Raw genomic sequence first — 26,306 nt, 5'->3', positions numbered from 1 at the left:
GTACAAGGCAGGACAGGAGGTCCCGAGCATGACAAAGGCTTTGTCTATGACGCTCTGGTGGCATCAGCATCAAGGCAGAATATGAATGGCATCTGAGACAACAGGGAAGAAACCACGGGCCAATGGAGGGTTCATTCCCAAAGTAATTCATGGTCCTGCGAAGAGCTACAGGAACTCAGGATACGAAAGGAGTGGGGACATTTCAGAAAGGCTTTATAGCGTACATGGGATGATGCTTAGTCTTGAGGATGGACAGGATTTGGGCAGAGACATGGGGAGAAGAATCCCAGCAGGAGGGCACAGGTAAACCAAGACTTTAGATGGCAGAAGAGAAGCTGCCCCTGTGGATTTCTGTCTCAAGTATTAATGGCCCATGTTTGGAATTAGGTCAAAATCTCCATCAGGAGGAATCTAGTCCTCAAGCCTAAAGACAACAGGGAGCAATGGCAGGTTGCTTTCTGTTGTTGTTCGGTTTGTGGTCAGAAGAACACGATAAACATTGTGCTTCAAAGGCTGCATCTGGGAGCAGTGGGGAGTGTTCCAGAGCGAAAGGGAAGGAACTAGAGCAGGTAGAGGCAGGGCCTCCAGCAGGTGTGCTCTAAGAACAAGACTGGCTGGTTGTGACACAGAAAAGAACAGAGCAATAGGAAGGAGGAGTTTGTGAATGAAAATCATCAGGACTTGGCGAATGCCCGGATTTGGGTAGAAGACAGATGGGGATGAAGGTTTGTCTCTGACATTTTTGACTATTCAAATCATGCTAAGCTTTCCTCAAAAAAATTTCTCATTAAAAAAAAACAAAAACCATAAAAACTAGCTAGAAAGCATCCTCACTACATCTAAGGACTGGGTTCCGGAGAGCCCGAGCAGTGAGCAGGTCTGTCTGACCTCACCATCAGACGGTACACGTCTTCCTGTTCCATAGAAACGCGCGGAGATCCTTGCATCTTCTCTCCCACCCGGTCTCTGCCGGCTTTCCTCACAGCTTAAACGTGACTATTTTATCATCCCCAGGAATACCCAGGTCCTACTGAGTGAAGGAATGGCCGGAGGGAGGCATCATGTTTATTCTGGAATATTTTCTTGCCAATTAGTCTTGTTTCTGTTCCCCCAGTCTGATTTTTCAGTTCCTGTATCTCTGAGCAGCTCCAGTTGTGTGGCTGATTATTGTGGTTCCCGTCCTCAACCTGTCACGCCATCCTGGGTTGTCGGCCCGGCTGCTCTGTTCTGCGTTAATTGGCAGAGCCATCCGGCCTCACTTCTACCCATATGGAACCTATTCTCTGTGCAACGGTCTTGTTTACATTTCCTTTATCTACGGGATGCTTGTCTGTGTATCTTACTCATCCACCGAGTGGCTGCATCTGTCTCACGCGTTCTCCAGCCTCATTTCCTTGGTCTCTGATCCTGGCGGAGCTGGGTCCATTGGCACGCTTGTTCTTTCTCCTCTTTCTCTGGCTCAAAGCTGGCAGAGCCTGGGGAGGCATCCTAACAGGTGGCCAGCATCTCATGGTCATCTCTCGGCTGAGTTTTTTAAAAGCCTTGCATTCCTGGTGGATGTGTTATTTGTTTTTAACCTTCCTACTGGTTTAAGCACAGGGATTCTGGAATCACACCGCCTGGGTTTACATATTCATCCCACATTTGGACACAAACTCACCCCTCGGTTTTTCTCATCAGTAAAACAGGAGGGATGATGGTGGTGATAATTCCTCACAGTATGCACCTGACACACAACGAACACTCAATGAAATTATTAAGAGTAGAAGGAGACCAGGAGTAAATCCTTTGTTTGTCTCCTGAGTGCATGGAGCCTACTAACGACTTCCTGTCAGTGAAGATGGACAGCAGCCCTCCCAGAAGCGGCCACCAGATAATCTGGTCATTCTTCCTCCCTGGTGACTATGACCAGAAATCCCAGGGCTCTCGCCATTCACCTTGCCCAACTAGAAGGACAGAATGACTGTACATTACATGGCTTTAAGCCCGCAAAACAGATAAGCAAAACTATCAGAAACACTAACCGCCTCTCTTCTGTCTTCCTGCTGACAGCTGGAGTGCAGCAGCCATGCTGTCCTGGTTTGTGTTCAGGCCCCTGCGTTCCCTTGATTTTTTTCCATCACGCCAAGTCCACGCTGGACTCTGCTCCTTCGGACAACCCCTAACCAGCATCCCCACCCCCACCACAGCGTCTGCATCCTCTCCTGCCCTCCAGAAAGCAGCCCATATTCTGCGGCTCAATGACAAATATGTTTCTGCAACTAAGTAAATGATGAATATTTAAGCAGAAAAAAAAATGACTGTAATTGTGGAAAGTTACAGACTTTGAGAGTCACATGGAACAAATATTTGGGAGAGAAGTAGGAGCAGGCATAGCACCTCCAAAATCACACAGTGGAGGCAGCCACTTATAAACAAAACGGAGGAACCCAGTTCTGTGAATCTGGACAACTTCTGCCCAGGTGATGCGAACACAAGCAAAACACGTGTTGTTACAGACTGCACTGTGTTGGCCCCAAATGGACATGTTGGTTGAAGCCCCCAATGCCCAATATGTGGGTGTTTGGAGGTGGGGCCCCTGGGAGGTAATTAGATGATACCATGAAGGGAGGACTCTCATGATGGGATGCTGCCTTTATAAGAAGAGCCAGCAGCACTCCCCTTCTCTCTGTGTCACGTGAAGACACAGCAAGAGGGTGGCCATCTGCACACCAGGAAGACAGCCCTCACCAGAAAGTGAATCAGCCCACACCTTGCTCTGGGACTTCCCAGCCTCCAGAACTGTGGGCAAATCTGTTGTGTAAGCCATTCAGTCCGTGGTATTATGTCATAGCAGCCCAAGCCGACTAACACACATGCCATATTAAGGGAACTTAGTAACTTAGTTATTTTTACTGATCTGTCATCCCAAAGAATTCCCAGAGATCCTGTCTGAAAGAGGGAATGTGGAAGGAGGGAAGAGGCAGACCGGCAGGAAGCAGCTCTCACAGGGAGCCCCAGGGAGTGAAAAGACCACCAGCTTCTGCGGTACAGTTAGTTATAGGCAATCTGGAGTGGGTCCAGCCCCTGCGCGGGCACACAGCCGTGAAACCAGGACAGGTGAGTGTGGTCAACAAGCTGGGCAGGCTGCAGGCACTCTTGGCTCAACTACAGTGTCACCAGCGTCGTAAGTGGTTCCAAGGCCAGAGACCATTCCCAGAATCCTAACGGCACTACAGACATGCAACACTAAGTTTAATATTTCTCCCATTAGAAAGACTTCAGTTGAATCTAATCGCACTTTAATTAATCCTCACATCGCCTGATGAGGCAGGTTAATATGATTATCCATATTCCACTGATGGGGAAAATCAGACCAAGGGCCACGTCCCAAGGACACCTGGGGAATGAGCTAGAGAGGAGAAAACTAGACTTAATCATTTAAACTCCCAAACCAGCACACAAGGGAGAGGACAGTTGTGGGTGGATTTCATCTCTCTTTGTTCAGGACCTTTCACATCTGGATAATGCATAGTCAATTTACTACCTGGTTTCTCTAATGGAAAAATAAATTAAAAAATAAAATACTAGCTCTATTTCTGAACCCCAATATTTCATATCCAACGCATAAGAAATTTACCAAATAATATCCCAGGAGCAGCCACAGAAGAGAATAAAATGAGCATCACTTAGCCAAATGTGAATATTAATTGATGATTTAGAAATGTTTAACTTTAAACTAGATGGTGGGGGTGGGCGTATAAACACAGAAGAAATAAACATGCCTCCTGACTTCTAGAAGCTGCTCTAACTGGACATGCGACATAGATTCACAAAAACACAAAGAGCACACACACTTCCAACTGCATGGGCAGAGGCCGGGTCTTCCCACTGTCCCCCACAGGGGGTGTCTGGGCATTGTGCACTAATAAATTGTTGGCGGAGCCTGACCTGTGGTGGCGCAGTGGATAAAGCGTCGACCTGGAAATGCTGAGGTCGCTGGTTCGAAACCCTGGGTTTGCCTGGTCAAGGCACATATGGGAGTTGATGCTTCCAGCTCCTCCCCCCTGTCTCTCTCTCCTCTCTCTCTCTCTCTCTCTCTCTCCTCTCTAAAATGAATAAATAAAAATTAAAATTAAAATAAAATAAAAAATTGTTGGCGGAGCCTTCCCCCAGCAAACTGAGACAGTCCTGGGAGGGAAGCCCATAGCACGGTCCATTCGTCCCTCCAGTCAGCCTCAACTCCCTGCTCACCACCACACCCAACATCCACACCTTCTCCACACTGCCGCAGATCGTTCTGGACTTTGCCTCTTCTACTCTTCCCCTTCCGCTCCCTCGGTTCAGTGACGGGGCTGTGACTTCAGTTCAGGTGAGCTGTGACAAGGTGCTGACTTGCACGGACCAAATTTGCCACCATGATTTCCCTCCTCAACTATAAGTCGTATCCTCTTTTCTCTGTGACACAGGTATTTAATGCTCACCTGAGATCTCTGTGTCCCTTCGGTTTCCCTGCCTCACCTGCGGTGGCTTGAAGCCATGAGGCCATGGTCTGGAATATGAGAAGGCAAGTGGGAATGATGTGATATTTCTGGTCCACGAGACTCAAGAGTTACTGGCCTTTTTCTCTGTTTTGTCTCTGCCTCTCTGGAGGCAACCAGGGAGATCACATTTGGAGAGGACAGAGGAATAAGATGGATGAGAAGGACAGATGCTCCAGAGAGTTACAGCAGACTTTCTGTGAGTGAGAAGTCCTGCCCCTGTCATGTTGTATCACTGAGATTTCAGGATTAATCTGTGACCACAGCCCAGCCTGATTAATGCAGTCTATTTATAAGCTTCCATTGGATCAACACTGACTGAGGAATAAGGTCCAAACTCCTTAGAGCCTCAGTGATCTACCCCTAGCTTACCTCTTTAACCTCAAAATCATTCCACACTTGATCATGTACCCCAAGATCAGTTTCACTGAGCAGACCAGTAATATTTTTCTGTGATATGCCACTGGTGTTATAGGGTTGTTTGCTATACATTATTGTTGTGACCCCTGAATAATATAAAATTTGGTATCAGAAGTGAGCACTGTCATAATAGAAACCTAAGACTTTGATACAAGGATGGTGTATCTGGAAGCAAAGAAAGTGCTCAACAAAGATGTAAAAAATGAAAGCACTCTAGGTAGTGGTAACAATTTGATTAAATGTCTCCTGCCCTTGCAAGGGAAGTCAGAATGTTAACTGTTACAACTTGTAGGTCAGAAAATTTACTTAACAGCCTATTGGCTTTGGGTAAAGAGACTTAAGAATTTGCTGGGGCTAGCTAGTGGTTCCTGCCTCTATTTGATAAAGTATTGCACTAAGGGATGAGCTCAGAAAACATTGCTATTTTGCCAGCAGAAGGGACAGGGAACGCAGAGCACTAGAAATTCCAGGACTTGTCATGCCGAGACACAGAGCGGTCTCTCATCTGCAACCAGCAGAAGATAAAACTGAGTCATGTTCTGGGTTGGAGAGCCTTTCTAAGACTGAAGTTAAAACTTAACCTCAGGCAAAGACCAAATCAAGGGGTGGACCGTTACATCATTTGTTCAAGACTTTCAACTGAATCAAAGTGACACCTCAGAGAACCTGACAGCTGAACTAAGTGACTCATAGAAAAGAGACTAGTGACTCTGTCCCAGAGAAGGCTGATAAACTCAGAATGCCTATCACCGAATCTATATGAACAGGTACCTCTTGAAGACTTGTGAGGACAGCTCCTGGAATGTTAATATGGCTGAAGTTAAAGAAATATAAAACCAAGACAGTTTGTGAGAACTGGACTGACAAAAGCACCACCAGCCTGGATTCAAACAGACTTCCTGTTAGCGAACGTAAGAAGGGTTTTGATGCCCTCATTCTACCAGAAGAAAGCAGCCAAGTAACTTCACTTCCAATAAGGGGATTGTCTCCAATGCTCTCTCTTTTTGTGACCCAAGAGGATAATAGACAAGAAAGAACTTCTCAGAGAGCAGAACCAAGAGCCATGAAGAACAATGGATTTAGGAGCTGTACCCAGGGATTAATCAAAAACTATTAAGTGAGGAAATTTCCTCAGTGGGATTTCGGAGTTGTTGTGAGCCAGGGACTGTTACGTGCCTCTCTCTTCCTTCTCCTTGTAAGGGGATAGTGATTGCAGTAGTCTTATTCTGCTCTGTGTTGTCCACTGGGTACACGGAAGGCAGAGAATTTGGAATTTTAGTACACTGGACTCCAGAGTAAGAGAAGATACATTGTAACCTGATGTAAATCACAATATTCTGGATTCCAAGCCTAAAGTTACCCTGGGTAAGACTTTTGGAGTGGCTTGGGGTAAGGTGGAGTGAATCTGAATTAAGACAAATGTCTGCGATTACAGAAGCTAACTTGCAGATATGATTTATATGCCCCCAGTTCCTTGCACTCTCTCCTCCTTTGCCATGACTTCACTATCAGACTATAACACCCCTTCCTACTAATCTTGGTCTCAGTCGTGTGGTTTTCCTTGACCAATAGACTGTGAGTCTATGTAACATATGCTACACGTGACCAGAGGCTTTGAGTGTACTAGCATGCTTTTAACAGGCACATGCAACACACCTGAATCCAAGCCACAACCTAATGCAGAACCACATTAGTCCACCTGCAAATGCATAAGTGAGAGATACATTTTGTTACTGAAAGACATCAGTATTTGAGGGTTGTTAGGCAGCATTATTACAGAACAACTTGATGCCTGCATCACGCCATTTCCGTCCGTGTCTTCGCCTTTCCGTATGCTCCTCTTTATCCTCCACAAGCCACTTCAAATGGTTACCTGTCTATAAGATCTTCTCCACACCACCGAGGCAGGTTATTTGCTTAATGTTCTATGCTCCCATGCAACTTAGGGCATATCTCTACATCATTACATCTTGGGTAGCAATTTCATTTTTTACTTCCACTGCATACCCTGGGCTGGGGACTCCTTACTCATTTTTGAAATCTCAACACATTGTAAGCACTCAGGAAATATTATTTTAAGGAGAGAAATACACAAATGGACCCGAAGGAGTGACAGTTTAGTAACCACGGTGTTCAGTCGGGAAAGGAGACACTTCCACAAGCCCCAGCCATTGGGGGGAGCAGCAAGCCTTTAGATTGAGAAACTGTGTGAGGCTCAGACCCAACAAGAGTTGGATGGATTTGCTTTTTCCTGTGTTGGAATTTGGAGCCCCAGGTTCTGGAGCGGAGCTTGGAGAGGCAGGAAGATGCTTCCCATGCGTGAAGTATCGTACATTCCTGGGTTAGAACATGTTTTCTTTGGGGGTTGCTGAGGGGTTTTTTTTCCTCTTTTTCTTCTCTTTTTATTTTTTTCCCCAGCTCTGGAAGCATCTAATGTTTGCAATAACAATAACAACAACAAAAATCTGAGGCTGGCTGAACATGAGTCAGGCGGGAATTGGTACATGCGGTAGGTGTAGGGGGGAGCTAGGCAACACGGGTGGGAGGTGGAGGGAGGAGGAAAGACAAGGTTGCCAGGGGCTTAGCAGAAGCACATGCCATGCCCAACACGTGGCCGGCACAGGGGGCAGCCACATCTGTTCTCAATGAGGATGCCGGTGCGTGCTGCTGTGTGCGCATGCGTGGTGCGAGTGCGTGTTGGAGGAAACACCCCGGCGCTGTGCTTTGGGAAGCCTGCTCCGGGCCCCGGCCTCACTCGCCTGAAACGCTGCCCTCGGTGGCGGCCTCTCACCGTGGCTTAGATCTGCGGCCAACTACGTCTTGAGAGGTATGTCGCAGGCTAGAATGGGCTGTGGAAAACAAGCCCGAGAAAAGCCACAAGCACCTCCTGACCCATTTGAATCTCGCCCCTGCCAAGTCCCCATTACGGATCTCGCATCGGCCAGAAAACAATGTATAACACTGAGCAGGCGCTGGAGAATCCGCTGGGGAAGCCGAAGGCGGCGAAGGGTGCCCGGCTGGCGCCCTGAGATAAGGGAGAGACAATGAGTCTGTTTACGAAAGAGGTGCATGGTTTCAAGATTTTGTTGGTTTCTTTTGCTGTGTGTGTGGTTTAAGCATTCAAAGACCGTTTTCTCTCCTATCCTTACTACTTCATTCGGACAGATAAGGTGGAGGGTCTGTATACTCCGTGGACAGTGGGCATCGTCTTAAGGGGGAGCTTGTGAAGCAAGGTCCCCCCAAGTGCCAGGCTGGAGTTGGAGTGCTGCCAGCAAACCTCAGACCCGAGCTGTGGTCTGCCCCTGACACAAGGGTCTGCCTGCCGCACAGCTGGGTGCCCACACCTGGAAAGCTGAGTCCAAAAAGACACAAACACCAGCTCCCGCTGCAGCCGCAGGTGCACGTCCTGGCCGCTCCCCTGGTGCGGGCGGGGGGAGCGGCGGCACATGTAGGACGTGCACCTGCCTCAGCCTGGCCCCTCCTCAGAAGGCTTCTCACCTGTGGATGAGGACAATGACGATCATCCCATACCTGTGTGTAGCACTTTAGTGGCTACAAAGGCTTTCACGAACATCATCACATTTGAGAGCAAAAGGACACTATAGTCAACCAAGGAAGATACCGTTTTCCCTTGGGAGACAAATGACTGACTCGGGTCACATAACCAAGGAGAAGAAAGGCAATAGATGGAGCCACGCCTTCTCTCCTTGGTGCTCAAAGAGCCTTCAAAGAGCTGAAGGGACCCAGGGAGCCCAAACTCTGCCCAAGCCCAGAGTCCCAGTAGGGGAGACACTTACTATAGACTTATGGTACCTTCACGACCACTACAACGGAAAAACCTTCAGTAAGAAGACTCTTAACAGAGTACTTTAAAACTCAGGGTCTCCTGGTAATCTTTTTACTCTTCACAATTTTGTAAAATTTTTCTTCTCCCCCGGTAATAAAGCTACTTGTTAAGGCTGTTAAACTTCCTGCCAACCCTCTCTGCAGTCTGTGGCTGCCCTTACCTTCCTACCTCCTTCAGTCACTCAAAAAATATTTACAGAGTGTTTACCGTGTGACAGTCACAACTACTGTACTAAGGGCTTGAGATATAACAGTGACTAAAATAAAGTTCTACCCAGTGAGGAAAACAGACTTTAACTATAACAAATAAAGTAAGTGATCAAAAAGTGACAGTGTTACGTAAAAAAAATCAGGGCAGCCTGACCAGGCGGTGGCACAGTGGATGGAGCATTGGACTGGGATGCAGAGGACTCAGGTTCAAGACCCTGAGGTCGCCAGCTTGAGCTCGGGCTCATCTGGTTTGAGCAAAGCTCACCAGCTTGGACCCAAGGTTGCTGGCTTGAGCAAGGGGTCACTCGGTCTGCTGTAGCCCCACGGTCAAGGCACATATGAGAAAGCAATCAATGAACACTAAGGTGTCACAACAACAACAAAAAAACTCTCTCCGTTCCTGTCTGTCCCTATCTATCCCTCTCTCTGACTCTCTCTGTCTCTGTAAAAAAAAAAAATCAAAAAAAAAATCAGGGCAGTGTAAGGCAGCCTGTGAATGGGGTTAGGTTGAGAATGGGCAAGGACAGCTGTGAGTTGCAACTGAATGATCAGATGGGGACATTGGGAGGGTGGTGTAAGCCACTGGAAAGAATTCAGCTTTTGCTCTGAGTGAAATAAGAAATCTCTGAAGGGCCTTAGGAGAGAGATGCTTGGGTTTAAGCTACATCTTAACAGGGCCCTTTGGCTACTGCATTGAGAACAGACTGTGGTGGGGTGGGGTAGTGGTGAGACCAGCCAGGATGCTGTCCCAGTAATCCAGGGAGCAGACGAACATAGCTCCAACTGGGGGACGGTGGTGAGACGGCGAGAGTGGTCGCACTATGGATACCTTTTAAAGGGAGAGCTAGGGGGACTGCCCGATGAACTGGGGGGAGGGTAAGAGAAAGGGGGGCATTAGGACGACACCAAGGATTCTGTCCTGAGCAGGGTGGGTGAGAAGGTCTGTACAGGGAAATGGGACATCAGCACAGATGAAGTCCTTGAGTTTTTCTGAATTCCACCTGCTACTCCACAAACTTGATCTCTAATCATTGCTACTGCCTTCCCGCCCGCCTCAGAGCCAACAGTGTCTGGATTCTCTTCTATTTCTTCTTCACTTTGAGCCTCCAGACTCTCTACCAGATGACTACCCACAGCCAACAAGTATAGTCAAGCCTCATCCATGTCAAAAGTCTTTCCGTGGGCACTGTTTTCCTCGTAAGCTGCTGCCGATCTCACTCTTTTGAGCTTAGAGAGCAGCGGGCCAGGCACGCCTAGTCCTACAAATAAACCTCCAGGTGCTAGCTGACTCTTTAAGCTGGGTCCATGTACTACTTTTGTAGAATTAAAATTAAGTTTAAAAGTATTACACAGAAATATAGCTAATAACAGCAAAACAGAGATTTAAACTCATTAGCCAGGGCTTGAAATATGTGCTCTTTCTTCTACTTGCTGTTTGCTGAGATTTGTAAATAACTGCAATCAGCTTGGGAGTGTCACCCTTTTCTCTGTCATTACTTCCCTGCTGCATAAAGCAGAAAATAAACACACATACACACACACACATCTATATATGTATTTATATATATGTACACACACATACTTTACACACTTTGAAAAATAAAGTGTAAGAAACTTAATAGAATACCTTGCTAATGTTCAGTCACTATAGCAAACAAGTATTTAATAAGCTAATTTCACTTAAAGGAATATCTATTCTCGTAGGATGAATTAGAAATAATGCAAATTAGATGACCTTTCTGCAGGAGCTTGTCTATATGATTTAACAAAGGGGTTATACAAATGAACAGGATGGTAAAGGGTAGACCAACCTGTGGTCTATAGAATTTAAGAACAATCTCAGGGCATGTACTGAGAGTCCTGCTTAGACTGCACTTAAAACACATTTTAGAAGCACCATTAGAAATATTAGCGGAGCAAAGTCCCTATGAAAAGAGGCAAGGGGCAGAATTTTTTATAGCCATAACCTGATTATATATTTGCTTCCTGCTAATTCTTGTAACCCCAGCAAAATGACAGGGAAGTCCAGCAGGTTGGAGAAAAGAAGGCTGTGTTTCTGTGATGTTAGTTTTGCAGGTGAGTGATATTTAAACTTGTCTGCAAGCCTGGGCTAGACAGGAAAAATCAAAAAACAACAGAAAAATAGGGGAAAGCGTGGAGTCAATCAGAAAAAGGGCATGGTGGGAGGGAAGAAGGGACAGCCCACGTCACAAGGAGAATGAACAGAGTGAGAAAGGCCCTCCCTTCCAGGAGGCCGAGGAGACAAATGCAGCAAAAGGCAAGGAAGCCCACCGGGATGTCACAGTGTGGTTCCACGGGAGTTTCAAACGAGCATAAATTCTCACGAATGTTGTTCATTTAGATGAGGTTTTACAATTTGCACAGTTTCGCTTTTAATGTTTCATTAAAAAAAAAAAATAAAAAGCAAGGGAGAAGAAAACAATGGTTTTCTCTTTCCAAACACAAACTTAGTCCTAATGAACATTTGGAGTTGGGTTCTCGGAGTCCAGCTGGAGGATCTAACGTCCAGCCTGCACCGAATGGGACCCTGGATAAGCCTAAAAAGCCATGCCCAGATTTTCAGTCTGGTGCGGGCTGCACAAATCTGGCGGCGACACGCACAAACAAATCTCCGGGGGACTGGAAATTTGGCAGCCGGTGGGCCTGCAAGACAGCTCCAACTTAAGCTAATTTTCAGTTTTTCTCTGGATTTTAACACGTCCAACACATACTTAGATTTAGCTTTGTAAGGACCTACACCCCCCTGCCCTGACCAGAAGTGGGACAACTGTCCCTGTTACGGGCTGCTAGGCCATTTTTCTTCCCACTGGAATTAGCCCCCCCTCTTTTTTTTAATAACCACTTTCACCCAGAGATACTAATGAAGTTGGCAAGACAGTAGAAGAGAAGTAAGCCAACATGACCTGTCTTCTGAGAAGCAGGGAAGGCACAATGGTTACACCTGATTCAGCAACAGCTAAAATATGGCAAAGAGAAGTCAGACGGTTGATTATCATTTAAATGATGAGATACAAATAAAAAAGAAACGAGAGAAATTAAACAACTTCACAATAAACACAGTGCCCAAGCGATCAAGTTGGAATAGAACCCTGGGGTTTCTGTCTATAGAGATCATTGAAAAGATTCGTTTTTCTCTTTTTAATGAGGAATTTATAAAGGCTCAGGTCAGTGTTTTTTGAATGATGGGTAGCAATTCCCTCTAGTCACATTTCAAAGTTCAAGTCTTGGGCATTTACTAAAAGTAATTTGTGATAGTGATAAACAAACAAACAAGGCATTACTAAAGTATAGTAATAGACATAAATCTTACAGACAAAAATGAGAAAAGTCTATAAAGAATGGCCGGGCAGGTTTCACTCTGCAGCTGAGTGGAAGAGAAAGGAGAGCTTTGGAATCACGGAAGGAATCTTATTACTGGTGTGTTCTTCAGGTCCCTCATAATGGTCACTATTAGGCTATCTTCCCTCCATGGTAGGCCAGCAGGTCTTGAATCTGACGGTGCTCTGACACCCTCTGCAGGGCTCTGTGCTCTGATTGCCGGACCCCATCCCCAGAGTTTCTAACTCCAAAGTCTAGAAGGGAACCTGAGAGTGTCTGAATTTCCAATAAGTCCCCAGGTGATGTTGCTGCTGCTGGTCAGGGACCCCAGTTGCCCTCACCCACCTGGTTCTCTGTAGGCCCAAGTGTCACTGCTCTCATAGACAGTCCTGAGTCTCAGAGAGCCATGGGCCTGACTCACTAGGGCATGAAGTCTCTCGCACTGGAGAAGATGCTCCCTTCCTGCTGTCGCCCAGGGGGCCCGGGCCTGGGTTGTCTGCCGAGGGAATGTGGGACCCCTGTGTTGGCATCTTCCAGACACACACACACATTTTCACTTCACCTTTCAGAATAAGGACTCCACAAACTTATGGTTGTGCTGAAGGTTTTGCCACCTGCAGTGGAGTGGCCCAGGGTCAGATATGATGAGCTATAACATTTTTATCCATCCATCCATCCATCCATCCATCCATCCATCTACCTACCTACTTATCTACCTACCTACCTCACATCTTGTCATAAAAAACAAGGGATGAAATCCTAACAAGGGACAAAGCCCTTCGCTCCAGCAGGGCCCCACATCATGCACAGGCCCACGACTGTCACTGTTGCTCAGCTGTCACCTCCTCCCGCCCCCACCTCTGATCTGATTCAGAGCAGCACACAGGCATTCCGCACCCCAGAATAAAACACATCTCCTAAAATAACAGGGCTTGTTAGTCTGACTCCAGCTCCTCTCTCTCTTGTCTCTTGGTTCAAACTCTGGGCAAGAGAAAGAGGGACAATAAAAACTCGGTTTCCGTGCCATCATCTCCACCTCATCAATTACTGATGGGCCCCTGCAGCCTGCTGAGCTACGGCAGCAAACCCAGGCGATGCCCATGAGTGATCAAGAAGCACATGTCCCAGACACAGCTCACATGGCCGGCCACCATCTGGAATACGGATAGCAACAGGGAGAGGTCCAAGACAACACAGAAGGAAGAATCCAAGGAATGGTGGCAGCAGATGGAAGGAATTAGTGATGGAAGCATTCTTGTTACCAACTATTAAGTGCAGAAAGACAATGTAACTACCCCCTAACATTTCAGTACATGCAGCCCTTCATCCTAAGCTACATTTGTCCCCGAGTCCTCCTCACCTGGTCTTTCCACTCACAATTGCCTCCTATATAAACTTTTCATCAAGGTAGTAACTCTTAGGCTAATGATACATTAACATATCCTCTCACTGGCTGCTTTAAGAAAACACAAATATATTTACTTTTAAATCCAGGGTGTGCTAGATTTACAGGGAAAGAGGATACCAAACCATCTTCTGTGTCTGAGATAGCAGAAAGTGTTCAACCATGTCAGAGAGATCACAATATATATTCCTTTAAAAATGCTTCAAAGACTAATATGCCTTTTAAACATTTCCTTTTACAACTTTGTGTAAAGTCGAACACTTTCAGGATATCCTCACACAGATTTACTTTAAATAGTTCATTCAGTGTTTTAAGCCCATTATTTCCTATTCTTTCTTTCTTTTTTTTTTTTTTTTTCATTTTTCTGAAGTGAAAAGCAGGGAGGCAGACAGACTCCTGCATGTGCCCGACCGGGACCCACCTGGCATGCCCACCAGGCAGCGCTGCTCTGCCCATCCGGGGCATTGCTCCATTGTAACCGGAGCCATTCTAGTACCTGAGGCAGAGAACATGGAGCCATCCTCAGTGCCTGGGCCAACTTTGCTCCAATGGAGACTTGGCGTAGGGAGAAAAAGAGAGAGAGAGAAAGGAGAGGGAGAAGGGTGGAGAAGCAGATGGGTGCTTCTCCTGTGTGCCCCAGCCAGGAATTGAACCTGGGACTTCCACACGCCACGCTGACGCTCTACCACTGAGCCAACTGGCTGGGGCCTTATTTCCTATTCTTAATGGGAGATGGTGACAGTTAACTCTTCTCCATGGAAACTATTTACTACAAGAAAATATTTATTACATTAATCTTTATCCTTTTCTTCTTAGGCTTAAAAATTCTAGTTCTTTTGATTTTTTTTCCCCAAGTGGTATTATAATCAAGCTTTTGATATTCTTTTTTAGTTACCTTCAAATGTTCTATATTTGCTAATGACTGTCAAGGCCGGATCTAATGAGGAAATAGGATCAAATCATTGGTGAGAATAATGACAAGTCAATGAACTACATGGATTTTCTGTTGGTCCCTCTTATACTTGTGGCTGGGTATTTCAAGAACAGAGTCCTGTTGCTGTTTACTTGTGATCAGCCATAATTTAAAAACAATTCGGTCTTTTCCGGCTTATAAGAATTTCGTTTCTACCAGTCTGCCAGATGTTTCTCTCTCTCTCCTTGACCTTTCTATTTTAGGTGTTTTTTTTCATTTATTAAAGAACTATTGGAAGATGGATCTTTTTTTCCAAAATGCGAGCTGTGTTTACAAAGATCTGTGAGTGTGTCAATTCATCCCTGCTCAGTGTTTCTCAAGGTGTAGTTGAGGACCCCCTGCACTGAAGTAGTATTTTTTTAAAAAGTGAATTCTTAGATGTCACACTAGACTTGCTATGTAAGATCTGAGAGAGAGGAGCAGAATCTAAGAATTTGTGTTTTTTTAAATAAGCACCCCAGCTAATTCTTAAGCACATTTTTTTTTCCTGTATTTTTCTGAAGCCGGAAACGGGGAGAGACAGTCAGACAGATTCCCGCATGCGCCCAACCGAGATCCACCCGGCACGCCCACCAGGGGCCACGCTCTGCCCACCAGGGGGCGATGCTCTGCCCCTTCGGGGTGTCGCTCTGTTGCTACCAGAGCCACTCTAGCGCCTGGGGCAGAGGCCAAGGAGCCATCCCCAGCGCCCAGGCCATCTTTGCTCCAATGAAGCCTTGGTTGCAGGAGGGGAAGAGAGAGACAGAGAGGAAGGAGAGGGGGAGGGGTGGAGAAGTAGATGGGCACTTCTCCTGTGTGCCCTGGGGGGGGGGGGAATCGAACCCGGGACCCCTGCACGCCAGGCCGACGCTCTACCACTGAGCCAACCGGCCAGGGCCCCTTAAGCACATTTTAAAAAAGCAAAAACCACTAGCCGAGTCTACCACTGGTATAAAATGAGTGAAGGCAAGATGTGGCCAGGACAAGTCTCCAGGGTTCAACTAGATGGGTCGGCACACCCCACAGTGTTGACCATCACGTGGTTAGCTCCTCAGCAGCCTTCTTAAATAAGGAGTACAGCTTTTGGATTAGAATGGCACACCTGCCAAATTGAAGTGATTCCTCCTTCACCTCTCTGACATGACATTGGTCAAGGAAAGCTTGCTCCTCATAAATCTAAGACTTAGACTTAGAACATTTTCTAGCAGAAAAACAAAATTTGCAGGCATGTAGCCTTTTTTGTTCAACCCCCTTTTCTTCTGAAATGGTATGTTACATGACTTTTCCTCCAGCCTTCTGTAAGCTCCTCCTTCCTTCAAGACTATCAAAATGATTAAGAAGGGGTTCCAAAGAGTCTTACTGAGCAATCTTTTATACAATCTTCCTCCAGATCAGCCTGGCCTCTCACTCTCTCAATGTTAATGCACACATATAGGTACTGCTTGTCCCTGTCTTTTAGGATAGTTAGAAAAAAACATTACTTTTGCTTTGAATAACAGAAGTCACTAAGAATTACTGATCCATGGCATTTTGTTGATGTTTATTACACACTCGGTGTTTGCCGAACATTCGTACAACAGGTACTCACACGATTTTTATCTGCTTCTGACTCTCGTATCTTAGTCTGAGCTTCTCTGGCCAACTATTGCCAGGATGGAAGTATTAAAACCCAAAGCAGGACTGGCCTTGGACAGATGCCACGTTAGAACCATGCCAACACGTTTCCTAAATGCAACCCAACGGTGAAGAAGAAATCAAGGTGAACCTAGAAGGCCCCAGATATGAGTAGGGGCCCTTAAGAGAAGGGCATACAGGAATAATCAAAGTCAAAACCAATGTGGAAGGCAAAATTCCTCAGAAACAAGAGAAGTTCTGCTATTCTTCCTGAAAACTTAGCATGACACATGCTTTATGGAGCTGTGACCTCCCCAAAGCTCCCAAACCACAACCCCGGGTGTCTCTGTCTTCCTATTTTCCAAACCTGGTATCTGACAAGTTTAAAAGATACATTTATCCATCAAATTTTAAATCTGAGTAAACAAATTGGCGAAGTTCACTGACCTGCCCAGAAAACATGGAGTAAGGAAGGGAACGAAGGTTGACGCCTGACTCCTACTCTATGTCCCATCCCTTCATCCGCATCAAGGCCTCCTGAGTCTGCGCAGGGCAGGGTTTTCCTCTCTCCTGTTTCTCCCCTGCCTTTACTTCCTGTCTGTGGTGTTCACACCACTTCCCAGAAGACTGATACAATCTTTTCCAATGGAAGACTCTCAAAGCCAAAGCTCTCCCTATGAGTCTCTGTCCCTGCAGACTGTTGGACAGATCTATCACAAAACATTAAAATAATGCCATGAGTGAGGTACCAGGCCTTACAAGGGTATGTATAGGGTTTACAGAAGAAATGTCAGCAAACGCTTGCAGAGACTTACTGGAAATTCCCCCCCCAAAACCTTAAAATGATTTCTAAGTTGTAGAGGAGGCCACAAGAACATTAATTAGCCACAGCAGCCTACAATAAACATTAAACAGTCAAAAAGCTATAAACTGGCTATAAGTGAACTGTTCCTTATAAGACTCTGTCTCCACACTGTTATTTATATTATTCCTTAAGTAATATCACTATTAATATGTTAAATTATTCAGCAATATCAGTTATTCCACTTGCTTCTTGCAGGAGTTCTGAGGGAAAGCCAGGCAGATATTACACATAGCTAACCAGGGTAACGTCAGAACCTAAACCTAATTCTCCTGACATCCTTCTGCCTCCGTCCTCCTCCCAACTCCCTTTTATAAAAAAGAAAGGACCTAGATAGAACCAACAAAGGGGTGATGAGAGAATCAGACACTGTAGTCCATAAGGGAGGTTCCTGGGAAGAACCTGCAAGGATTACATGCTCACAGAAAAAGCAGGGACAAAATGGGGGACAGTGGCCACTCAGGGTCACTCTCCCCACAAGGAGGAAGTCAGTCTCCCACAAGGAGGCAGTCAATGTGGTCTTTACTCTCAGCTGCACTGCCCAGGGAACATGATATTCTTAGTTCAAGTGGAACCTAGGACGGTGGACTTCCAAAAAATTAATAAATGTGACCTTATGAAAAGGAAGGAAGGGAGGAAGAGAGGAAGGGAGGAAGAAAGTAAAAAAGGAAGGAAAAAGGAAGGAAGGAAAGAAGGAAGGGAGGAATGAAAAAAGGGAGAGAGGGAGGGAGGGAGGGAGGAGGGAGGAAGGGAGGGAGGGAGGGAGGAGGGAGGGAAGATGAGAGAGGATAACACTTAAAAATGACCTGACAGTATCCTGTAGAGTTCATGATGGGATGAACACTCACTTCAGTTCTTACCCCACAAGAGCAGGAATCAATCTCCACCTCTGTCTCTCCCCCTCTTTCTCTCCCCATGCTGGGAAAAGGGTACACTTTATTGGACAAGTACTTGGCAGATTAAGTATTTGTTTCTGCACAGTTACATAGACTTCTATATGCTTGTCTATCATTTGAATGGGCACAGGTGTGGGAGTAGAAAGAACAATTAGGAAAACAATGCATGAGCCCAAGTGAGAAACAGTGGGATCCCAGCTAGGGGTGAGTAGAGCTACTCATCTAATAGTCTGGTGACCAGCGGCCCCTGTGACCGGCTGGATACAGCAGCCATCTCCAAGTGATTGGTGGATGAGGGATCTCAGTGGAGCTCCACGGGAGGGGCCTGCTTGCCCCTCATTCCTTCTCTTCTCCTGTCCTCAGAGTTTGCACCTAATGGTGCTGGGGCCCCTGCTGTACTTACTCAGCTCATGACGAATGCCACCACTTCTAAGCATCTATTATGGAGCAGACAAGGCATGGTACTCAAATGCTTTATGTAGATGATCACATTAATCCCTCATTATAGCTCATTAACATAATTTTGTTGCTCCCACTTTCCAATACTGATTAAGACAAAAAGGCTCACACCACTCACTGACCCATGATTCGAATCTACATTTGTTCAACTCTAAAACCTTTCTACCAACCTAATCACCATTCCTCGCCCATTTGCAACTTACCCCCCCAAAAAATAATAATAATGATAATAACCTACAGAAAATACAAGGAGTGCTCAGGTCAAGAAGGCCAAACACAAGAAACAACGAGAAGAATAGCATTTAAGGTCTGAACATGTTTGGGTTGCAGATTGGCAGTACAGATGTGTTCTTGCTGAGAAGGTAGTACAGATGTGTTCTTGCTGAGACAATGGGAACACAAATGACAATGGCATTGTCCACACACGACTCTATTTCTTTAGGGAAAACCTTAGGATGGTCACCTAAAGAATGTGGGAGGCACAGACAGTAAAGAACTAAAGGGAAGGGCTCCGTGGCAGAGCAGAAACGTCACACACAAAGGCACAGAAGTGACGGAGTGAGACACAGGCTGGGGTAGTGAAGGGTGGGGTTCACTGTCTTGGGCTTACTGAGAGAAAGAGGGAGGGACTCCATGCTCTTACAAGGCTAAGTGTCTAAAGGACGCATCTTGGAATTACATTCTGTATTGGGAAGCAAAAAATAAAAAAACCCTTTTGGATCATGGGGAGCAGAGTGCCTGGTCTGAGCTCAGAGATGTCTGTGCCATACTTTATAAAATGTTCCCTCTTCCTCCAAGCCGTCCTCGGGTTATCTTGCCTCTGGGTCTGTTTTCCCTCCATCTGCCTTTGACACTCTTCAGTTCCCCTAATGTATCTAGCTGACTTTTCCAATAAAGAATGAAGTGTCTGCCAAGTTGCCCCAAGGACATGCCAGTGTCTGCCTCTCTCATCCATCCGCTCCCTTCTCGCCCTCCCTCTCTGTGTCTCCTCTCAGTTCCTCGGAGTCGTTTCTCCTTCTTTGTCCACTTTCCTTTACTATGATTCCTGATTCTCCTTTTTCTTCTTTCCTTCTTTATTCCACTCCTCTAAGGGATTTTTATTCTCCTCTCAGCCTTTGCCAGGAGACCTGAGTAGAAGCTCGTTCTTTCAAATCTAGTCCTACCCAGAGTGTCTTAGGAAATACTGTAGAAAAATCACAATGTAAATAATGTTGTCTAGACTCATTCCTGGATGAAGAAAGCTTTATACTGGGGAATCTCCAGGCTGGCACTCTCTTGTCTGCTCCCGCAGTGATGGGAGTTGTAGTTCTCAAAGGGCAGCGCTGCCCAGGACCAGCCAGGGCCTTGTAACAACACAGACTGCAGGGCCGCACGCCCGGAGGCCATGGCTCAGGGGTTCTCAGATGTGGCCTGAAACTGGGCATTCCCAACAGGTTTGTTGGTGATGCCAACGGTGTGGGACCCGGGGCCTGACTTTGGAGTCACTCAAGTGAGTGTACCAACAGCGATCAGAGGGTCAAGGCCTGCCGAGCATGCCGACAACTCAGCAGGGGAGTCCTAAGTGGAGATGGCGTTTCTTTCCTTGTCACTTCCACAGAGGGACTCAGAGAAGCCGGGAAGCTCTGGAATAGGGACCCAGAGGAGGAAGAATCCAGGAAAGCTCTGTGCTTCCCTTTCTGGGAAACGGTGGCGACGCCAGCTCCACGCCTGTCACACAGCCTCTCTCCTGCGATCACACGTCGAAGCAGCAGAAGGGAATTCTCAGGATCCTTTGATCCCTTCCCAGCCCCCAGTTCTCTGTGTGTTTATGGCCCTCTTTCCCTGGCTCCCTGGCCCTGTCTCTGGCCCCATGCGTGAGTCACTCCCTGCTCCTGCTGGGCTGTCATCTGTTTTTCTAATGATGGCAGGAGATGAGCTGTTGTTCTGTTGGCCACACCGTCCCAAAGCACATCCCGCGCGTGCTTTCCTGGTGCCTCTCAGGACGCTGTTTTATTGGTCTCACATCCCACCCTGTCCCCTTCTGTGGTCCCAGGGAGGTTCCCACTGCCCAGAATCGGACCAAGAGAAACAGAGATACAGGAGTATGGAGGGACTCGCGCACGTGTGGGTGGGCATGTGTGGGGGCAGTGTGTGGGACGCCCACGGCCCTTACACAGCTCCCTCTAGCACACAGCAGTGGCCAGCAGGACCCGGGGATGGCTGCTAAGTGGCCTAATTAGTTCCAGGGAGAGATCTGGATGAGAAAACCTGCTGTGACTGAGACTACGGTATTCATACTTATCACTGGCGTGTGTGGGGGTGACGCGTCCCCCTCCTCCCCACGGCGGGGTTCCTGGGTCATCCTCCATTGGCAGGGCTCCACTTCGTTCATGCCTCTCCCTTGCAATGACCCCTGTGACCCAGGCCCGGGCACTCCCAGCACACTGTGCCCACACCGGGAGGAGTCCCCGTGGGAAGAGGCAGACAGGGTCCCCGAGGCAGTCACGGTCTGGTCTGGGTTCCTCCCCAGCCACCTGCAGGCCCACCTCGGAGGTTGAGGACGTGGGTGCCTACAGGATCAGGCAGCTGGCGGAAATAAGGGAGGACCACAGGGAGAGAGGCCGCAAGGAGAGGGGAGGACCACGCTGACCCGAGGAGCAGCTGCCCCTCTGGGGTTGGAGCTGCTACTCAGACTCTGCTAGCTGTGGCCAGGGTTGCCAGGCCGTGTTTTTCAAAAGGAAAAAATCTTTGCACCAAGTGTTTCATGTTTATTTTTACTTGGAGTGTATGTGTGTGTGTGCGTGCGTGCGCATGCAAAATGTTTTATATACACATGTAAATTTCACGTGAAAAAAAAAAATCCCAATTTTTGAAGATTAGCAATCAAAACAGAATTGTTGTGGAGACACCGCGTTGGCCGAACAAGCCTGCCTCTGGGCCATCGGTCTACAAAACCTGGGTCTGACTAAACTCGAACGAGGCCCCATTCGAGAATCTCAAAACCATATATAATTCTGATTTGCTTTTAACTTACTTTTTCTTAAGCCATTTGAAATGAAACCTTGGGATTTTGCTTGGAGGAAGAAAAAAAAGCCCAAATCAGAAATCCTAGTGTCTGTAATGTGGGACTGCGGAGCTAAATCTAAGAACTTCAATAGAAGGAACCAGAGGAGAGAGGGGAGAGGAAGAGGATGCTGACTTAGAGGGACCCAAAGCCCTGGGAGCTCAGCAGAGAAGTCTGGCCGGGTGTGGGGCCGGGTGTGGGGCCGGGGCGGTGACTCACCTCACACGATTGGATGCAGTGGACCAGGGCGGGGTCCGGGTGCCACTGACGACGCCCCGTGCACACGATGCTCTGAAAACGACAGAAAGAACGAGAACAAAGACACCTGGTCAGTGGGGGAGGAGGCAAACCCTGAGCTTTCCCACCAGCCCTACCCCATCCCTGGGTGCCAGACGGAGGCTGTGCCCCAGGAAGAGGATCAAGGCCGTCTGGGCTTCCCTGGGGAGCTGCTGGTCCGACCGACAGTGTCATGGCGGCACAAAAGCTCAGAGCAGCGGACCTTTCATCATCTTCCACCTCCTCCTACCTCCCCAAGGCACCAACATTTCCAGAGCCATGGTGTAGGGGTGGTTAAAAAAAGCATCCTTGATGTTATAATGAGTATAATGTGGTTTTAGGCATAATATTAGTTTCATTTGTTTTGAAACTTGAAATCCCGTTACAAGAAATTGTGAGGTGGCCAGGCTGATCGGGAAGCAGTGTAGGTTGTTAAAGGCTGAGGATTATAGCTTTGGAAGAGGGGTCCTGCACTAGAAGGGCCCCCAGGAATGCCAGGTCCTAAGATGTGAGCACCCCGCAAGGCCTGGAGGAGAAACTGCACTCCCTGCCACTCCCATGAGCACAGCATCCTCTTCCTTGTCAGGGAGCCGGGCCGTGCCTGGACCAATCTGGTGAGTTCCAAACCACCAGGACTCCAGTTGGCACCAACACGAAGCTGGTGAGTGTGGAAACACACTCATGCGAGGACACAGGTAACTTTCTCATTCCCACCGGCCACCTCCAGACGCACATCAAAACAAACAATCATCTAATCTTTGTTAAATAGTAACTCATCCCCATTGAGCTTTTCCTTTTGATGTTTGTCTTTTAAAATTTTCCAAAGATATACTTCAGGTAAAGAGAAGGTGCCATAGCAGGTTTCAAAGAGAAAGGGAGATTCTCTCCATACCCTGCCACCAGTCCTCCCATTTGCAGAATTTCATACTCACATTTTAATTTGGTACAATAGGAATTCAGTTCAATGGTAAGACACACAGGGAGATACAAGCTTCACACAAGATAGCACCTCTCGTATCAAAAATGATACTCTACAATGCTAAGACTGCACTAATCAGATTGGAGACACTTGCATATATTAATAGGTGGGTATATGAATATACACCTCATAGTTGGCCATGAGACTAGGAATCTGCAATTTTCTCCTGCAGTTATTCTACTGTGAAATAAAACTCCTTCTCCACACCTTCCCTAAAAGGGGAAGAGATTCTATAAATCCCAACACATTCTGAGATTCAAAATTCCATATTGTAATAACGTAGAAGGTGCCTTGGCATAAGTTATCATTGCACTTAATAAAAGAAATTATTAAATCTATCCAGGATTAGATATTTAAGGTAAACACAAGAGGGCTGTTAAGCCTGCTGGAAAAATGAGCCATTCTCCTGCCGCAGAGCCACTTACGCAGACTATTTAGATATAAACAATGGCTCTGCTACCTAGGAACGACTCTCCTTTATGGTTTAAAGCAGGTACCAGCGGAACTCTACCGCCAAATAATGGTCACGGAAAAATACAATAATTTACACCCTCGAAATCTAAATACATGGCCACCGTGTCCCTTCTCTTAGCACGGCATCCGTTAAGGGCCCCCAGCCCCCACCCTAATCAGTTAGACATTCGATTCAGACCCCATGTGTGTACCTCACTCGCTGAGAACCAAACAGATGCCCCAGTGAGCAAAAGGGCTATGAAGATCCCCCCAATCTAGTCTCTGCCCTCAGAGTGCTCAGTGTCTGTGGGGGGAGGATGTGGAAGAATGTCAAGTCCTTCCAATAAAGGGATACTTGGCCTCAAACCCTCTCATGATGACCATGGCCAGAACTTTCCAGAACACTCTGAACTTAGGGTGTCAGCTTCTCTTATATCCTCCAGACATTCTACTTGATCCACCCCTTTTATAAATGCAGGAGTGTTAGGTTTTGGGTTTTTCTTTTCTTTTTTTTTTTTCATTTTTCTGAAGCTGGAAACAGGGAGAGACAGTCAGACAGACTCCTGCATGCGCCTGACTGGGATCCACCCGGCACGCCCACCATGGGGCGATGCTCTGCTCACCAGGGGGCGATGCTCTGCCCATCCTGGGCGTCACCATATTGCGACCAGAGCTACTCTAGCGCCTGAGGCAGAGGCCACAGAGCCAGCCACAGAGCCATCCCCAGCGCCCGGGCCATCTTTGCTCCAATGGAGCCTTGGCTGCGGGAGGGGAAGAGAGAGACAGAGAGGAAAGCGTGGCGGAGGGGTGGAGAAGCAAATGGGCACTTCTCCTGTGTGCCCTGGCCGGGAATCGAACCCGGGTCCTCCGCACGCTAGGCCTACGCTGTACCGCTGAGCCAACTGGCCAGGGCCGGGTTTTTCTTTTTTAACACTTTAGAAATTCTCAAAGTATACTGAAAAGGAAAAACAACAGACAAGCTATAGCCAATCAATAATTTCCTTTCTTAGTTTCTGCCTTTGCTCTACAATAAAGTCTTTCCCCAGAGGAGGAGCATTCCTAATGACTTCCGGTTTGGCACTGCACATTCAAATTGATTTTTACTCTTTAGTGTTTCACATATACTGATAACTAATATAATGGATGTCAACTGTAATTGAAAAAAATTTAAAAATGATTTTAAAATGATTTAAAATGTTTTTTTTTTAATTTTTGCTCAAGTAAACTCTTAAATTTTAATATACCTCAGTTTACCTTTTAACAGCCCAAAATGATTTTCTTATTTTCTGGAACATTTTGACAAATTATAATCATATATACTACATCCGGATGGCTACAGAGACTAATTGAAAGAACTTGATATCCTCTGCCCGAACTTATCAAATCTTAACATTTTTCTGTATCTGCTTCCATAGTATAGTAAGTCACTAGAGATTTAATTAATGTCCCCTGTATGTGTCCCTCCGTTATCATTCTGCTTCCTCTCTTCTCACTGGGTGACAACCATTCTGAATTTTTAAATTGTTATTTCTATACATTTGTATATGGTTACAACTATTGCAATGATACCACTGGCAGGTCACTTCTCAGAAGAATGTATTGTGCACACTAAGCACCAAAATTTGTTTTGACTTTTCATATAGAGATTCAGAGAAAATCAGGCTAAATATTTGAGTCATTCAAGTCACTGGGCCATTTAAAAAAAATTTTAAGCAAGTAAAGAAAAAGGAAAAAAAGAAAGAACAGTAAAAGGGAGGAAGGGAAGAGAGGGAAGAGAGGAAGAGAGAAAGAGAGCCAATTAAGGGTTATTAGGCTGGTTTATGGCTGTATGAAGGCTGTTGCCTCATTGAATGCCTAGTTAAAGGTCACAAAACAGATGGCTAGCCAACATTGAGATCTAACACAAAATTGCTCAATTGTTTGTGTGTGTGTATGTGTGTGTTTTATTTCAGTAGTTGCTTGGCTCATTACATCAGGCTACAGAGCTCTGTTGCTGCCCATGTTTGTGACAACTGCCTTACTTCTATAGATGCACTCAACCTACATAAAATACAGCATTATTCTGCATCTTGATTTGGGCTCCAGCTCATGAGCCTGCCGCCTGCTCTTCCATTCCTCTTTCCTGACCTCCAAGACCCTCTTGTCCAGTTTCTCCGGCAATGAGGGACTCAATGCCTAGAGATGTATTCAGAGTGAGCGACTCCTTGCTTCAAACTGATGAAAAAAAAGACTTTTCCGTGGCTCAGGGGGACTGAGTCATGTGTCTTACCACTGATGTGTGGCAAGTTTCACGGGAGCGTTAGACAGTATTGTGCCCTTCAAGAGGACACTTTGGGTGGGGATAGGAAGGACAAGGACATGAGGAGACAGGGCAGGTGAGACGCTTCAGCTGGAAATTGTGGCTCCTGAAGAGCACTATCTTTTCTTTTTCTTCCTGCTTCTCTATTCCTCTGAAAACATTTTGTTTTTATTTTAGTAAGTATTAATCCTTTGGGGACTGGCTTTGGAACACAGAGTCAGAAATTATAAGATTTGTTTTGACTGAGCAATTCTGTTGAAAAAAAAACGGAGTCGTTGAGAAAGATTTCATGCAGTTCTGAGATTCTCTGCAAACCTAACATGGGTAGCCACAGGAAAATCTCATTAATTTGGACCTCACTATATTAATTTGGATTTCATAACTCTAATATACTAGAAAAAATAAATAAAAAGAAAAGCATTGCCTGTAACAAATGGATTTATGAAGCCTACTACTAGGGCAAATCGGACGTCATGATGGATGCTTTTGTACTTTGGGAAAAAAAAACACTTTAAAATACAATTTAGAAAAATTCATTTTCACACAAACACATGCCACATCTCTCTGTGAAATCAGATTCCTCGAGGACTACCTCTTCACAGCCTAAGTCAAAAACCTGAATTTTCCTATCTTAAAGAGAAAAGTCATGAGCTATAATGAAACACTCTCTCAACAGAATGGTTCATCATAAAACTTCCACATTGCATATACAGGCATTTTGGCAGAAACAGAG

At 46.3% G+C, this 26,306-nt stretch overlaps 1 protein-coding gene across 1 annotated transcript in view; it reads right to left on the bottom strand.

The window, feature by feature from the left end:
• Positions 1-26,306, bottom strand: part of PAPPA2 (pappalysin 2) — a 210,646-nt gene that overhangs the window by 12,946 nt on the left and 171,394 nt on the right. Inside the window, exon 20 of the mRNA XM_066261210.1 lies at positions 21,786-21,857. Coding sequence (XP_066117307.1) covers positions 21,786-21,857 — 72 coding nt within the window. The remainder of the gene's footprint in view (positions 1-21,785; positions 21,858-26,306) is intronic.

Source organism: Saccopteryx bilineata, chromosome 2 (genome assembly GCF_036850765.1).
Source record: "Saccopteryx bilineata isolate mSacBil1 chromosome 2, mSacBil1_pri_phased_curated, whole genome shotgun sequence".
Taxonomy (NCBI): Eukaryota; Metazoa; Chordata; class Mammalia; order Chiroptera; family Emballonuridae; genus Saccopteryx; species Saccopteryx bilineata.
The sequence above is the reverse complement of the archived record's forward strand: the minus strand, read 5'-3'. Positions and strand labels throughout refer to the sequence as shown.